The 16,968-nt window shown below is 42.5% G+C and overlaps 1 protein-coding gene across 2 annotated transcripts in view; it reads left to right on the top strand.

Moving 5' to 3' along the window:
• Window positions 1-16,968, top strand: part of trim44 (tripartite motif containing 44) — a 79,720-nt gene that overhangs the window by 22 nt on the left and 62,730 nt on the right. Inside the window, exons 1-3 of one of the 2 annotated variants that reach the window (XM_080736671.1) lie at window positions 1-308; window positions 6,151-6,870; window positions 8,388-8,465. The exon at window positions 1-308 is cut by the window's left edge and continues 22 nt beyond it. In XM_080736671.1, the coding sequence (XP_080592797.1) occupies window positions 6,190-6,870; window positions 8,388-8,465 (759 nt within the window). In that variant the 5' untranslated portion in view covers window positions 1-308; window positions 6,151-6,189. Of the gene's footprint in view, window positions 333-6,150; window positions 6,871-8,387; window positions 8,466-16,968 lie in introns of both variants that reach the window. The other variant, XM_080736670.1, reaches the window with a different exon arrangement.

The following is a 16,968-nucleotide window of genomic DNA, read 5'->3' as shown; positions in this document are numbered from 1 at the left end:
CAGCTCAGCTGATAGTGGTGATGATGATAATAACAACACGGAAGTGAATGGTGAATGTAGCCAGTCGTGTTTCGCGAGTCGCTGCTCAGCCTGCTCAACTGCACTGGTTTGAAGTGAAAGTAAAGTAGAGCAGCAGAAAGAAACAAAGAAACACTACAGTAGCTGACCGTGCGTGCTAAGGAAGTGTTAGCATCATAGCTACTGCGTCGCAACAACAACAACAAACCCAGACAGACACAGAGAGAAAGAGGGATAAGAGGAGAACAGAGCAAACCCAGACCAGGAGCAATAAGCACACACACACTGGAGTGAGTTGTTGCACACTGTCACTGGTAAGAAGTGTGTGTGTGTGTGTGTGTGTGTGTGTGTGTGTGTGTGTGTGTGTGTGTGTGTGTGTGTGTGTGTGTGTGTGTGTGTGTGTGTGTGTGTGTGTGTGTGTGTGTGTGTGTGTGTGTGCGCGTGCGTGTGCGTGAGAGAGAAGTGGGAGGAAGGGGGTCCCTGCTAGTGGGGGATAAGTACTTTTTTTTACGTAAAAGTATCAATACTGCAATATAGAAATACTCTGTTTCAAGTAAATGTCTGGACATCAAAATGTACTTGAGTGAAAGTACAAAAGTACTGGCATCAAAATAAGTACCAAATGCCCCATTTCAAGTTTCAAGTTCAAAACGTATAAAAAGATCTACAAGCTCGTTCAATGCGTCGCTATTTTCAAATAGACTGAAGTGGTTACTGTGTTTTATAATAATAAAAATCTACAAACTAGTAACTTAAGTTTTCAAATAACAGTGGTGGAGTAAAAGTACAATATTTTCCTCTGAGATGTAGTGGAAATACTCCAGTAAAGTAAAAGTACCTCAACATTTTTGTACTGAGTAAATTACTTACTGTAGTTACTGTAGTGTGTGTGTGTGTATATGTTACAGTATGTTTGGGTAACTCAGGACGGTAAGAGTAAGAGCGCTTGTTTTGTCGTTCACCACACACTAATCACCACCAGATGGCGACGTCAGCCCATAGACAGCCATTCACTAGTGCAGGCGCTGACGTCACTCGTTTGCGACTCTCTTTATTTACTAGCCTAGCTGGGCGGTGTTTAGCCATTAGCTTAGCCATTAGCTTAGCCATTAGCTTACTATGAGCGTTTATCGTGGGCCTGGGCATAAATATAACGATTGCATTCACCACAGCTTCGTAACTCGCGCGGCGCTCCGCCGGCCGCGCGGCCCTGGCCCGCTCTTCGCGGCCACTCGCGCCTGCGGCGCTCGGGGGCGAAGAGCAGGACCAAGGTCCGCTGGCCTTCGCGCCGCTTGCAATGTCGTGGACAATCGAGCGGCTCCGCCTGGAGGACGTTGTTGTGGGCGACCGCTTGTTCCGCCCCGTGTGGCACCACGAGTGCTCCGTTTCTCGACCGTCCTGTTTCTCTAACAAACCGTGACATATATATATATATATATATATATATATGTGTGTGTGTGTGTGTGTGTGTGTGTGTGTGTGTGTATATATATATATATTTATATATATATGTGTGTGTATATATATTTATATGTGTGTGTGTGTGTGTGTGTACCGGTATATACTGTATACATAATATATATATTTTCTTGCTGGAGAAATTTATGGGAGTTCTTACTGTATGGTGTTTGACATAAAATGTAAGCTTACCACAATCACAGGAATAATTTATTATGTGTCACTTTCAGTTTAGAGCACTGCAGAAGGCAGGGGTGTGTGTGTGTGTGTGTGTGTGTGTGTGTGTGTGTGTGTGTGTGTGTGTGTGTGTGTGTGTGTGTGTGTGTGTGTGTGTGTGTGTGTGTGTGTGTGTGTGTGTGTGTGTGTGTGTGTGTGTGTGTGTGTGAGAGAGAGTGAGAGAGAGAGAGCAGTGGGGGGTCTCTGCATTAAAGCAGTTTTTCTGTTGGTTGTTTGTGTCAGCAGGAGAGAATACACACAAACAACTCAGGAGAGGAAGGCCCCAAGGAGAGAGAGATAGCGAGAGAGAGAGGGAGGAGAAAACGGCGATTGAAATGGAGACTGTATGGGGGGGTTGTTTGTAGCACTGGGCCCTGCTGTGTGTCTATATAGTAGTATCTCACTTTTATGTAGGTTCGGTCGTTGGACCCACGGGGCGAGGAAGGCCAGTGAAAGACAAAAACTAAGGAAGCGTTAAAAAGGTCAACAACACAGACCTGTCAACGCTCAGTGAGAGGTGGAGCTACAGAGAGAGAGAGAGCGAGAGATGGTGTTTGTTTGTGTTTGTTTGTTTGGTCACGCTGAGGTGATGGAAGCAGTTTGCTCTTAGCTGGTGTGACAGTAAACTAGATGAATGGTGTGTTTACACACATTACTTACGTCCAGGTGACTGGTGGACTCTCGGTCCAGTAACTTTTTATTAGGTGAGACGCGAAGGCTTTGTGAAACTACTAATACTGTATGAATGTGTGTGTGTGTGTGTGTTTATGTACTGTATGTGTGTATGTTATTGTCTGTAGCCTTGTGAGCCAGCCTCTGTTCAATGACTCAATGTATCTGTATCATCACCAAATCCCAACATTATAATTATCTATCTAGAAATTAGTCACATCTCTGTTTGTCTGTCTGTGTTTATGCCCGTAACCAATCTTTGAGGGGCCATTTATGCCCGTAGCCAATCAGAGAGAGGCCGTTTATGCCCGTAGCCAATTAGAGAGGGGCAAAGGGTAGTGTCTCCATGATTGGTCAAGCTTCACGACACATGATATCATGTACCTTGTTGTAACCTTACTACCAGTAAAGCTGGTTGCACACTGCACTGCGTGTTTTCGTTGCGTTTTGGAAATCCGAAATCCTCGAAAGCATTTTTCAGGCCATGGAGAGAGAGGAGAGAGAGAGAGAGCAAAGGACCCAGTGGTGACAGTTGCGAAAATCGGAAAAACTCAACCCTGGTCCGAAAATGAGTTTGAAAAAATCGGCCAGATGGTGGCTCTATATGGGACAGATCAGGGCAAAATCTGTAGGAGCAGTGTCCAAAAATTGGCCTGAAAGTGGTGATAAATGGGACAGATCCATGTTGATGACATGAGTGTAGACATACTGTGTACCGATGGGCGTGATTTTAGGACAAAAATTGTAGGAGCAGTGTCCAAAAATGTGTTTTGTAAGACTTGGCCTCATGGTGGCGCTAGAAGAGGGTCAAGTGAGAATTGATGGGTGGAGGTTGTGGTTTGGCAGGCAAGGAGTGTGTATGCATAATTTGGCATGGATCGGGGCAACGGTTGCGGAGATCTGAGCATGGCAAAATGTGACGTGTGACAGACAGACTGACGGACGGACTGACTGACGGACAGCTGGTTGAGGTTTTGATAGTAACTGCGACCTGGCGGTCTCTCTGAGAGTGTACAAATGCACTGTGGGTTTGGTTACTTCTGTACACTCAGAGTTACAGACCTCACAAGGGTCCATTTGGAACCCAGAGGGTCCCTGGACCTCACTTTGAGAACCACAGGGATACGAGTAGGGGTGGGCGTGTCCCATGATGAGTGAGTGACAGCTGACCTGTACCACTAGGTGTGGAACGGGCTTGACGTCTCTAGTAATGATAATGTATGAAATCTCCAAATCAGTACTTTAGTACTTGAAATCATGTAATTTGGTGGTCATAGGTCACTGAGGTTATATGAACCACACAGCTCTAGAGAGAGAGTTCAGAAGTGTGCATGCTATTTTTAATGACATTTTCCCACCTCCTATCGCTAAGACATGCAGAGGGAGGAGGGAGGGGAGCACCAACTTGGATGCCTTTGGGCGGCCATCAACTGTTCAGCGCGGGCACCTGCTCACCTGGTGGCTGGCAAGCCTCAAGGCCTAGCTGTCGATTGCCCTTTCGTTGAATCTCAAATGATAAAAAAAGTAATGCATTAGTATTTAGTTGGAAAACCTTTGCACCAACCATTGCATGAACCATAAAGTGCTCTCCCAATAAAGTCTGTGGGCATTTGCACCCAGGAAGGAGACCGAGCACTTTAGAGTTATATCCTGACTGTATCATGTGGGTTTGGCCACTGCCCTCCTGTCCTTGGTCTTTTCCCTCCAATGGGTGAAGTGATTGTGAGCTGAATTATACACATGTGGCCCCTGGTTTGGCTATTTATGGCAGAGCTCTGAACAGTGTTTGTGCCTAGTTTGGTGTGGATCAGCGAGGTGTGCCTTACTGCCTTGCAAGTCCGGATGTTATGCCCAGCCACCGTCCGGCGTCCACCTCTAGGCAGTTTTGATGTAGGATGTATCATTGACCATTTCCTGTCAGGAAAATCTTTACCGCCGATTTATGCCCCCCCCCCTCCCTTGTTGACTCTGTTTGGAGTTTGTATAGCGATTTTATATGCTAGATTTACAGGCTGCTACGCCCTTCTAATCCAGCCATATATTGCGCTGATCAGAGCAATGGTCACCGAGTTATGGCCAGTTTTAAACACTGCTGTAACACTGCCATGGTGCTGCATATGTGTGCAATTTATGTTGTTTGCTGTGACTATTCTCATGGCAGGCACCTGAACAGGATTTGTGCCAGTATAGTGTGGATTAGAGCAACAAGGACTGTGTCCATTGATAGGCTTATTGTCATGGCAGACCCCTGAACATTGTTTTTTGCCAAGTTAGATGCAGATTGGAGCAACAGTGTGCCTCGCAAGTCCGAATGTTATGTTTGTGATGTCCACCGTCCACCCACCACCGACCACCCTCCCTTGGCAGGGCAGGCTTAATGCAAGGACTCTAGGTGATGCAGTACAAGCAGTGTTGATTTTGTCGACTAAAACTAAGACGAAAAATGTTTGTCGCTGTGTTTTTTTTTAAACGAAATAAAAACTAAGCTGTGATGACTAAAACTAAGACTAAATATATTGACAATTTCGTTAACAAAATAAAAAATTGACTAAAACGTTAGGGAGGGACTAGTGGAGAAGAGAGTCATTTTGGTTGCTCTCAGGTGTTGCGTGCTGAAAATAGCAGATCTACAAGCTCACAACGCGTCGCAGCAAGTGCAAAATCAGTCATTACGATGCCATCAAGGCCTGCCAAAATATTTTTTTGTTGACTAAATCAACTGTAGATTTAGTCGCCTAAAAACGTATGATATTTAGTCGACTAAAATTAGACTAATACTAAAACTTTTTAGGTGACTAAATTATGACTAAAACCAAAAGACATTTTATTCAAAAGACTATGACTAAAACTAAATCAAAATTTGCTGTCAAAAACAAAATTGAGCACAAGGCACCAAGCAAAGGCTGCCTCAACTGAAAATGTTCGACTGAAATTAAACATATATTTGTACTTAATAATTACTATAATTATTATAATCATTTCACTAACTGTTTTTGGTAGAGAAAAAAGCTATATGATTAGACCTTTTATGATGTATTGGCCATTGGGTTAATCAGTTAGCACTTAGATCAAAATAAGCAGCAAACAAGGTACAACCACATAACATTCACAACACTTCCAATGGGGGTGGGGGCGAGAGGCGACCGTGCCCACAGGAGAAATGAAGTTTATACAATTTCATACCTTTGGCAAAGATAATCCTTTGTTATTATCTTTGGTTCTGGTTGCCCTTTCATTAAGGGCAAAGATTATTACAGAGTTTGTGGTGTTTATATTGCACTGGGTCTTCCTTATCTTTGACCGTTGCCCCTACTCTAAGGTATATTATTACTATTTCAGGGACCTCAAAGCTGAAGCGAAAGTACTGAGTACCTTCACGATTTATTATCACATTAAAGGCTTGAAATGGAAGCAGTTTATTCTCCTTTTATTCTCTCTTCTCATAGTTTCTGCCATGCATGCTCGTATACTTACTGTCTTGTCTTTCCTTGTTAATTTGCCTCAAATACTTCTTTCAAAAACACAACTCGTGCTGATTTTTTGTCCCCTCTGAGCGAGCAATTGAAAGAGGAAGCACAATATGAATTGACTTTTGTCCAGACCAGAACACTCTTGTATTTCATGGAGGCTTAACTCAGAAGAACATTTCATATTGCATCCTACCATGTGTTTTTAAGGCTACTTGAACTTTTTTTGTTACTTTGAACTGTCGTTTTATGTAATCAATTAAAATAAATCTAAGTCGATCATAACCATTTATAACCTGTCCTCTACCTTATCTTAAAGAGCTTACTCATCTGAACCCGGCAGTGGCCACCTGCTACCATGAGTGGTGTTGGGGAACCCGGGGACAGACAGATGCTGCCGACAGAGGAGCTTCCGCAGATGGATGGGTCATGTGACGCATGCGAGCCTGACGAGGCCCAGCCAGCCACACAGATGTGCTGTACCTGCAGCTTTGCCTTCTGCTCTACCCACGGCGAAAGACACAGCAACAGCACACGCCACCCGTTATCACCGTATAGTCGAGAGGAGCCGCCGCCTCGGAGGATGGACCGGGCTGAGATCATGGCTGGACGGGTGGAGTTTGAGGCCCGGGCAGCAGGGAGGATGGCGAAAATAGAGGATTTCATCGGAGGCCACATAGAAGTGCTGGGGGAGATGATCCATCAGGCGGGGGATGCTATCGTGGAGAGGGTCGGGATCGAGGTGGACGCAGTGATCGGAGAAAGACAGGGCATAGAGGCACAGAACGGTCTGTCGCCCGAGGATGACGAAGGTGCGATGGCTGAGGGCGCAGAGGCAGGCGAGGAGGCTGTGGCTGCACCCGAGCGAGGGAAGAAAGATACCGTGACGGTGGAGAGACTGCGATGCAAAGAGCACGGACAGGACGGCTCCCTGTACTGTAAGCCAGATGAGAAGATCATTTGTGTGGTGTGCGCTGTGCAGGGAGACCACCGTGAGCACGAGATCATCACTCTGCATGAAGCCTATCTCTGGCAAAAGGTGAGAGTCCCACATTGATGACATGACAGGTTTATATGGTTGAATGCTTGGAGCTGCTTAGAACACCACAATACAATGTAATCACAACATCCCCTATCCGGTTTGCATTTCCAATGCATTTTATAGCTGTATGCCAATAGCTGTGGGCTCAGTGAGTAGACTTTAAGTCAACATACCAGGGCATCAGGAAGAGCTCAGTGTAATGTTTTAAACATAACCATGTAGCATGATCATCCCAGTGACATCATATGAAATTCATGGCGGGCACATGAATAATTTGTTTGGAAACTCTGAAAAATATAGAGTGATGCACATATTCCAGTGTCCCTTTGGCTTTGTATCAAAAATAGTTTTATGATCTCTCTATTCCCCACATGTTTTATTTGTTTATACGGGCGTGTTTAACATACAGTAGGTCCACTGAGTCGCCAGCCAGTGGCATGGCAATCGGTACAGCAGCCCTGGATAACGTGCAGGATGGGAGATTACCCTGCCTGAGCACCAGCTTCAGTATCTGCTTGTGACGTTATTGTTTTCCCATTTAGAGTGAGATGTTATCAACACACTGATGAGCGCATTAGAATTATGTCACTGTAGAATTAGCAGAACATGACTGTGATAAGATCACGAGTCTTGTCAAAATTGTAATACTTTCCACAATCAAAGCTTTAACGAGTCTACAATGTTGCCTTAATACTGAGCCTTTGTCAACAGCTTGTCTGAAAACACTGAGAAACCGAAAGCCGTGCTTGTAAAAGTGATAAATAGCTGGATTTGAGAGTGTTAGCTAGCACAGCATTTACAAACTGTAAGCTATGCACTTTGTTATAGTAGTAATGACCTAAGTGGCATGGTTACTCTCACTGTAATTTCTAGAGTGAAGGTACAATCCTCTGCAGAGCCATGCCACAGCTCTTACTCAATTGTGATTTATTTACATCTAAACAGCACATTTCTCAAGCTTACGCTTGCATAATGGCAATATGTGGATTGAACAGAGAAAAGTAGGGTCAAAGCACACAGTCACAAGACATAATATGTATTACTAGAGTCCTGAGAGACTCCTTGACAAAAGTAACCATTCTAATTATGTTGCCTTGGACAGTGCTTCTCTAACCTTTCAGGCTGTGACTGCACAAAATAAAATATAACTGGGGACCCCTCACCCTGGCAAGCAGTTGGAATTGTACAGTAGGAGTTGAGGCTTTAAATTTAGTTTGACTCGGTTCCATAATAAATATTGTGGAAATATCCGATCTACTGTACATGCTCACGAGATTTTGTTGTACCATGTAAAACATAGGCTAACTAGCTTGGTATGAATACATTTAATACATTTTGTTTTGTTTATTACAACCATAGAACGTTCTTCATTGCTAAAATTGCTGGCTGCACCTTTAACCAGAAATGGGACATTATAAAATGACAAATGACCAAAATTAAAGCTGTAATTCACATTGGTGCATGCATACTATGTTTTAGTATATCATTGGCTGTTTTGTTTGCTCCAATCTCAGAACAGGGAAGGCTATGACCTGCTGGGCTGCACACGGCGAATGTCTGAGAAAATGAAGACCAAGTGGACCAATCCTGAGGTAAATCCAATTAGGTGTACGACAGGTTATCGAACGAATCAATTTAATCAATAATACAACATTATCGATTTTACTATAAAATACAGCTTAAATGGTTAATCAGTCTAATCGATTTCGTCAGTTATAAAAGTCCATTAGAATTGGAATTTTGATTCAATTAGAATTGAATCAAAAATAAGAATATTGTCAAGAAGATAATCGATAGTTGCAGTCCTAAATCCAGTCTTATGGACACACACCTGAGTGTGTTGCAGTCAAGAGTCAAGACTAGGGTTGATTTGCATTTAGCTTCTTTTAAAGGTAGGGTAGGTGATAATTTCTGGTTAAAACAAATTTTCCTTTTGTTAAAAGGTTTTAAAGCATTATATTGTGATAGAAATCACTGCCATAGAGTTTTTGTCTCAGTTTAAACATAAAATGCTTTTTCTTGTGGGTCGAAAAATGTCAGCCAATCAAGAAAGTGCACCCATTTATCAGCTTAAAATGTAGTGTTCCAGTTCCAATTTTGTCTGCTCATTTCTTTCTGTCATCACTTTCAATCTCACTTGTTTAATCTGTATTCTGTGCAAGTTCTCTCTCCTGATTGGATAAAATGAGTAACCCGACCTGACATTTATTAGAGACAAAGGAGACTCTTTTTTTTTTTACTGAACAAACACGATAGCAATGAGTACCATCAGAATATTGAGCAATTTATCACTACTTTTTAACTTTGCCTCACCCTTTTTTGCTTTGGCATTTCATATCTTCATAACCGTTTCCTATTTAACAAAATCCCCTAGACATTGGCCAGAGGGAAATTGGCTTGCCAGAATCTTGCAGTCCTGTCTTATTTTTAACTGAGTTCCAAATCATCCAATTGTACAGTATGTATAGTGCCAATCTCTGTTGGAATAAAATGCCCAAAATGGTTTGCCTTATCTGTATGCACTGGAGAATAGTTTTCAAATTTAAGAGATTATACTGTATAGATACAGTATGAACCCAACAGCAGTGGTAGTACACACAGTAACAGCTGCACAAAAGGAGCCTTTCTCCACTTGATTCAGAGCTGAATAATACCCTTTTCCTTTAGCACAAATATCTTCGACCACAGAGTCACCTTAGCGAATTAATTCAGTTTCCAATCACTTAAACACATATACACATATACGTTGTTGAGCGTGTGAGCTTGACCCGTTTGTAGATCGGCTATTTTTGCAGCTACTTTATGTCTGCCTATTTTCGCCAAATGCTCTGCTAGTTTTTTTGCTGAATGTTTTTCCTACTATGACGTGCCCAGAATAAGGACGCTAGGGTTCATGTGGTAGGGTTAAAGGCGTCTGGTCATCACAGAAAAATAAATCAAGCCTAGTTATCATATACCAGAGAGAGCCATAACAGAGGAGGACACATGAGCCATTAACCCATTTAGGCCTACTATTATTGAATGCTTTAGCTATTGAAAAATAGCAGATATACAAGCTCACTGCCGCGCTGCAAGCTTGTTTAGCTGCTATTTTTGAAAGCTGCTATTTTTGAAAAAAGTCATGAAAATGTATGGAAATCTTTGAATATATGTATTTTTTAAGCGAACATTTGTAACTCAAATTTTGCTTCTGGGGGGGTCCCTGGAACTAAATATTTTGAGATGGGGGTCCGTGGCCAAATACATGTCATTTTGGGGGTCCTTCACATGAAAATGTTTGAGAACCACTGACATAGTAGTCTCTCAAGAACAGACAAACTGAGCTCCAGTTAAGTGAAAAGGACCTTTTCTTTGACGATGGCTGGCCAGATTGCTGACATAGAAACATAGGGTTTTTCAAAAAACCTTTGAAGGATTCAAAAGACACTTATAGAATCGGGTCAAAATTCTAATTCTCAGGATTTTTCTAAAAATAGCAGATCTACAAGCTCGCAGTGCGGCACTCGGTGCCGCGCTGTGAGCTTGTATATCTGCTATTTTTTTAATAGTTAAAGCATAAAATAATGATACACAATAATGTGTACCCGTTCTGAATGGATTAATCATTGTAATTCAGTGGGCAGAGCAGTAAGCACTACAGTGGCACACACACTGCAGCGGGGAAGACCCGGCAGTCTGGATTGAGATAAAGAGGGATTAGGAAGAGATTATGTCATAAAGAATTGGGAAGTATACACGACGAGAGACAATTATTTCAATCCATACTTTAATTCTTTCTGCCCCATTCAATACCTCCGTGCTTTCATCAAAGATATAATTCCTCCAGAAGCTTTGGATTGATGGCACTGTATTGTGTGATTACGGAGTCATTTCATTTCAGGCTTCAGCTGGTGTCTGTTGTGGTTTTCGTTGGCGCCTGTGTGCTGACTGGCGTTTTCAAACTGTCACTGTGATTTCAGCTTCATAAAATACGAAGTGGAGTAGAATGCTTTAGTCAAATAGGCCTATGCGCTTTTTAAACTTGTTTTCAACCAGATGAAAGTGATACAAATACTAACAAATAACGTGTTCAAAGCAAGGAGGATGAAGAAAGGATTGTATACACATCTACTAGGGGGGGGTACACTGTTCAATGTCCTTCCTCAAGAGCACATTGATAGAGCCTTGTTCAAGTTAGCATCGGTTGGAACTAAGGCCACGCATTTGCTTTTCCTCTCTCAGGTTGTCCTGGATTTTATTTGTTGAACCTGCTGGTTACCGTCTAATGAATATAACTGCCTCAAAATCACTGTGTCCCTGAACACCCCTCAAAACCCGGTGTTCAATTTAGGTCAATAAAAATAAAAAACTTTGGATATAGCCTAGTTATATTCCAAAAGGCTTCGTTAGTGGCAATAGACTGTTGCTGTGTCCTGTGTATATAATGTAACAGACAGCAGTGAGGGTCATGACATGTTTTAAGTGGCTAGGTCTCATCTATCTACGGTCTCAGCTCCTTCTACGGTGGCTGCACCTGCTCTTATGCAACCCCCAACCCTCCCCAGAACCAATGCTGCTCCGCTGTGCTCTGCCACTCTGGTAATGTAACCATGCGTGCGCGCACCGGAGCAGCTTCGGGATTATGGGAGTGCCGCTCCAGAGACGCGACCCGTGGCAGACTGGCATAATGTAGAAGGTTAATTTGAACCTTATCGGCTAGAGGTAATACCATTATTGGCAGCCACCGCCACACCCCAGCTGATGGCCCCTATCGTACTGAAATATCAATGCTGCCCCCGGGCCTTCCTAGACCTTTTGTCTTCGCGCCACCACACCGGGGAGGTGTAGCGTGTTCGCCGAAAACCACTAACCTCGTCACTCACGGGGCTTTGTGTCAAAAACCATTATGAGAATTTGTCGGCGTATCCTCTCTGCTCTCTCAAATGTCAGCAGCTCTTATTATGCATGAGTGGTGGCCGCTAGAATGACTGCTTCTGGCATGGAAAGAGAGAGTGTGTGTGTTTGCGTGCGTGCGTGCGTGCGTGTGTGCGTGTGTGTAAATATATATTCTTTTTTTTTTCTGCGTGTGGTGAAGAACTTTTAGGAGTTGAAACTTTAGATAAACCTCAAGGGAATTAAGGAAGGAAGCGGTCTGTTTTTGTACATGTGCACGGTTGCTTTCATTGTTGCGTGCGCGCGCTCCAGTGTGGTTCGCCGCGTACCCCTAGTACATTGTGTGTCTGTTTTTGTGTGCATGTTCTTAAGGGGTGGGCTGATGGGAAGGTTTAACCCCTAGCTGGTGTTTACTTATTAAACTTTCGGTGCTTAATTATGTACGTTGCCTCAGGTGTGAGGATTTTAATCTCTCTGAGCTCATATCCTGTTATCCGCAGGGGGATAGAATATATAGAAGACAGTGCTGAGACTCCATACATATTAATGGGGGACCGGAGGAGTGCTTTAACGCGAGGGGGGGTCCAGGAGAGCTGTCAATCATTCAGCTAGTGGGCAAGACTTGCCAACAGTTGATACTCTGGAGAGTGAGAGTCTGAAACATTGTGTGAAATATGTCGTAGCCTCCAACCATGGCAGCGCGGGGGAGTCAGCATATCGTTGCTCTCGCGTCGAGCAGAAACCTCTTATCTCCATATTTCAACATATGTTTTTTTCTTAAATAATGTCGTACTTAATTATACTGCAGTGCTAAACAAAAACAAAAATGGACGATCTACACGCTCACAATGTGTTGTGTCGTGGGTCTTTGTGAGCTTGTACATCTACTATTCTTTTGCTATTTTTGAAAGGGAAAGTGGTTTGGGACACTCTGCATCGCCGATATTTGCCTTTTTACTCATATTTAATTTACTCCCTTCCTGCTGCACATAATGTCGGCTATGGCTCACTGCCTATGGGGCTGCTGGCTGGCTGCAGGTACAGACTAGAGGGATGGCAGGTCTGGCATCTGATGAAGAGAGAGAGAGAGAGAGAGAGAGAGAGAGACACACACACACACACACACAAATTAACTTACTTTTGGGAGAGAATAATACTTTTAATTAACTTTCCTTTTTCGGGCTGAATTGGAGAATCTGATTGTGGGACGAGATATGCAATATAGGGAGAGAGAGAGAGGGAGAGAGAGAGGGTGCCAAATGGATGAAAGTGTTCAGTTGGAACAGGTCCACTGCTTCCAGGGGCAGGCAGTTCAAACCCATTTGCTCTTAATGTTCCATTAATGCTTTTCAGGCCTTTCTAAAAACATCACATAAAACAGAGCCTCTAACTAAGCAGCAAGCCAGGCACTGTTTGGGCAGTGAGAGCATTTCACAGACAGTCTAAAAGCTTCAGTCATAAACAAAAGTGTAATTTATGAAGTGTGATAGTTGGCTCGAAGTAGAAAATGTATGCAGAAATTATTTTTTTGTGTAAAATGGTTAATGGTGCATTTATATAGCGCATTTATCCAAGGCGCTTTACAATGATTGTGCATTACATTCACCCATTCACACACACATTCATACACCGATGGTGGAGGAAACCATGCAAGGCACCAGCCTGCTCATCGAGAGCAATTAGGGGTTCAGTTTCTTTGCTCAAGGACACTTTGACACTATTCTGGGGGAACCCGGGATCGAACTGGGAACCCTCTGGTTCCCAAGCGGCTGCTCTACCTCCTGAGCCACTGCCACCCCATAATTGGTATAGTGTATTTAATTATGTATTTATATAATTTTTAAGTATTTATAAAGGTAGACTGTCGCCAGCCTGTATAGTGCGACGTCGCCACTGAAAACCGCATTGTGGTTTCATTAGAAGAAAGACTCTCTGTCTTGTGTCTCACTCGGGATATGTGTTTTCTCCCAAGAGTTTTGGCGTTAGGGACACATTCCTTTTCAAGATTTAATTGGTAGCACCACCTAGTCAATAATCAGCCTCAACGGATACACTGTGTGAGGTTAATTCTCTTTGAATGGCTTGAATCATTGTAGTCAAGTGAAATGTCAACGGAATGTTTGAGTCTGAGAAGTTTGCTATTTTCAGTCAAACACCCATGACATCATGTTTCTCCCACAGAAAGGATTTGACTCACTCAAAGCATATTTGCTCAGTTGAGTTTAAGCCAGCAGCTTCTATAACTATATTTAGTCTAATACTGTATTAGGCCCTGTATAACACAAATAGTAAAATATAATATTGAACTAGGAAGTTAATGTGTTCACTGTTCAGTGGAGCACTTATACTGTATCTCCGCCAGGTCAGGTGGTCAACACGGGAAGCGCTCACTATCCCGACTATCCGCTGTTCCGACATGGTCGGCAGGTTAGTTACTTAGCGTCGGCAGGTTAGTTACTTAGCGTAAGGCAGGTTAGTTACTTAGCGTAAGGCAGGTTAGTTACTTAGCGTCGGCAGGTTAGTTACTGAGGTAAGGTTTACTGAGGTTAGGTTTAGGGTTGGGGGTAGAGTTAGGGTTATAGTTTTAGTGTCGGAATACCGGACCGTCGGAACTCTGATGCGGACCCGGTCAACACATAACGTATATAACTTTGATTCATGACACTATATTTGGGTAAGGTTTCAGTCCAATCTAAGCCTATTAAAATATGGGGCTGCAGCTATCGATTATTTCCTTTGTGATTATTCCATTGTTAAAATAACAATAAAAAATGAACTGATTATTTAATTAGAATGTTAACTTAATTGGTCTACTGGCAGTGGGCACAAGAAATTTGGCTCAGTGATTTGTGAGATTAGCCCCGAAAACAAACCAACAGACAGGGACGAAAACATAAATCTACTCCTTTGCCTTCGGACTGGCAGAGTTAATTATACAGTATATATACAATTTACATGCATTTCAAATTCAAATTATGCGGTTTTATTTGGACTTCAAAGCATTTAGTCACTTTGACCTGTTTCTGTGGATTTCATAGTTCCCGGCGTTCATTGTACAGTAAATGCAAAGTAATTTTAACCAAAAGATATGACTTAACAAAACAAGTTAATAACGCCCTACATTTGCCTGTACTTTTCCTCGCTTCATTGCGCCCCATCTCTTTGCCCTTGTAAACACTGTGTCCCTATCTCTCTCTGCACCAGGCCCAATTGGAGGCCTCCGCTTGCAAGCGTGTAAATGAAGATTATCACGCATGAATGCCTCCCTCCTCACTAGCAGGGCAGATGCTAGGAGAAACCGTGTCTCCTGGCAAATAGTCCAAGGGCAGAGGGCTGCTGCTGCTCCCCACACATAAGAGTTCTGGGCTGAGATCATGACCCCCATCTACCAGAGGGGTCGTGGTGACTCTGAGAAAGGGCAGGTGGCTCCTTGGAGATCTGGGAGAATAGGAGAGGTGGTGAGAGAACATGTCACAGGGCCAGATTGATGACGGATAAAATACTCGAGTGAAAGGAGGGGGCTAAGGGTTGCAGCGTTGGCTCCTAATCCTGCCTAGCAATTGGTCTCGGGCAACAATAAACGCTACGCACAACACTAACTGCTTTGTGACGGCCGGCTATTACATTTCCGGAAGCTCTATTGTGTTGTAAAATAGTTGCTTGCACTGACCAACTAATGAAAATGATTGACTGACATTCAGATGTTTGATTAACATTAATTTTCCTAAATAAATACTATTTGCAGCTGACATTTGCCAATCAGCTATATGGTGATAAATTGGGATATTTGTAATAATTTATTTTGGCTAACTTCAGCTGTATTTAAACAGTCTGGAATTTCTTTTATATCCAGACTGTCAATTTTATATTAGAAGGAAAAAGAAGTAAGAGGAACTGTGATGGCTCTAATTAATGCACTTTGACATATCGAGGGCTTTGTCTTTTAAAGGGATATTTCACACCAAATATGACTTTTTATCTATCGATTACTCACCACATAGAGACTTGAATTCACGAAGATGTATTTGCATTCCTAAGCCAATAATTTGAGGAGACTCTTTGTGCATCCATAAGGCACAAAGGAGGCACTTTGTGTCATCAAATGATTGGCTTAAGAATGCGACAAAAACAAAATACTAATATCCATGAATTCAAGTCTCCATTGGGTGAGTAATCAATAGAAAAAGGTTTTTGGATGAACTATCCTTTTAACTACACATCTTTGACTCAAATAAGAATGAAAAGTAAAGCTTGTAGATCTGCTATTTTCACAGAATGTTCACCTACAGTATTCTGACATGACCATGACATATTAAGCACTGTTTACAGTGAGTACAGTACACTGCAGATGATAATAATCAACCTTTTAACAATATATCTGATTAATAATTGGTAAAACTCCTTTTGTACCTACCCTCTGTAGATTGTTTACATGACTAATAGAATAAACACATTTTTGGACACTGCTCCTACAGATTTTGCCCTAAAATCACGCAAATCGGTACACAGTATGTCTACACTCATGTCATCAACATGGATCTGTCCCATATAGCACCAACATCAGGCCCATTTTTTCAAACACATTTTTGGACACTGATCCTACAGACTTTTGCCCTAAAATCACACAAATCGGTACACAGTATGTCTACACTCATGCCATCAACATTGATCTGTCCCATATAGCGCCACCATCAGGCCGACTTTTTCAAACACATTTTTGGACACTGCCCCTACAGATTTTGCCCTAAAATTACGCAAATCGGTACACAGTATGTCTACACTCATGTCATCAACATGGATCTGTCCCATATATTTTTTCAAACACATTTTTTGGACACTGCTCCAACACATTTTGCCCTAAAATCACGCTGCGACCTGACGGTCGCTTATCTCCCGATTAGGGAGTCTTACTGGTATTCTACTGAGTCTATTGAATAATCAAACAACCGTTTAAGCCCTCTTGCATTACTGAGTCTATTGAATAATCAAATATAATTTAAACACCCTTGCATTACATGTCATTGGGCTTCTGAACACGCATCAAATTAAGTTGTAGCAGCGGTGGTGAATATTTATTTAGCATGTGTGGAATTGTTTTGCGTGCCCAAAATGTATTTTGCGCTCAAGTAATGAAGTACATTTGTGCAGATTAATGAGCAGGAGGAATATGTGTTTAGTTAACATATGAACTATCTCAATATTTAGGAACATGTACTTGCATTT

Source organism: Nannobrachium achirus (assembly GCF_963921795.1).
Source record: "Nannobrachium achirus genome assembly, chromosome: 11".
NCBI lineage: Eukaryota > Metazoa > Chordata > Actinopteri > Myctophiformes > Myctophidae > Nannobrachium > Nannobrachium achirus.
The sequence above is the reverse complement of the archived record's forward strand: the minus strand, read 5'-3'. Positions and strand labels throughout refer to the sequence as shown.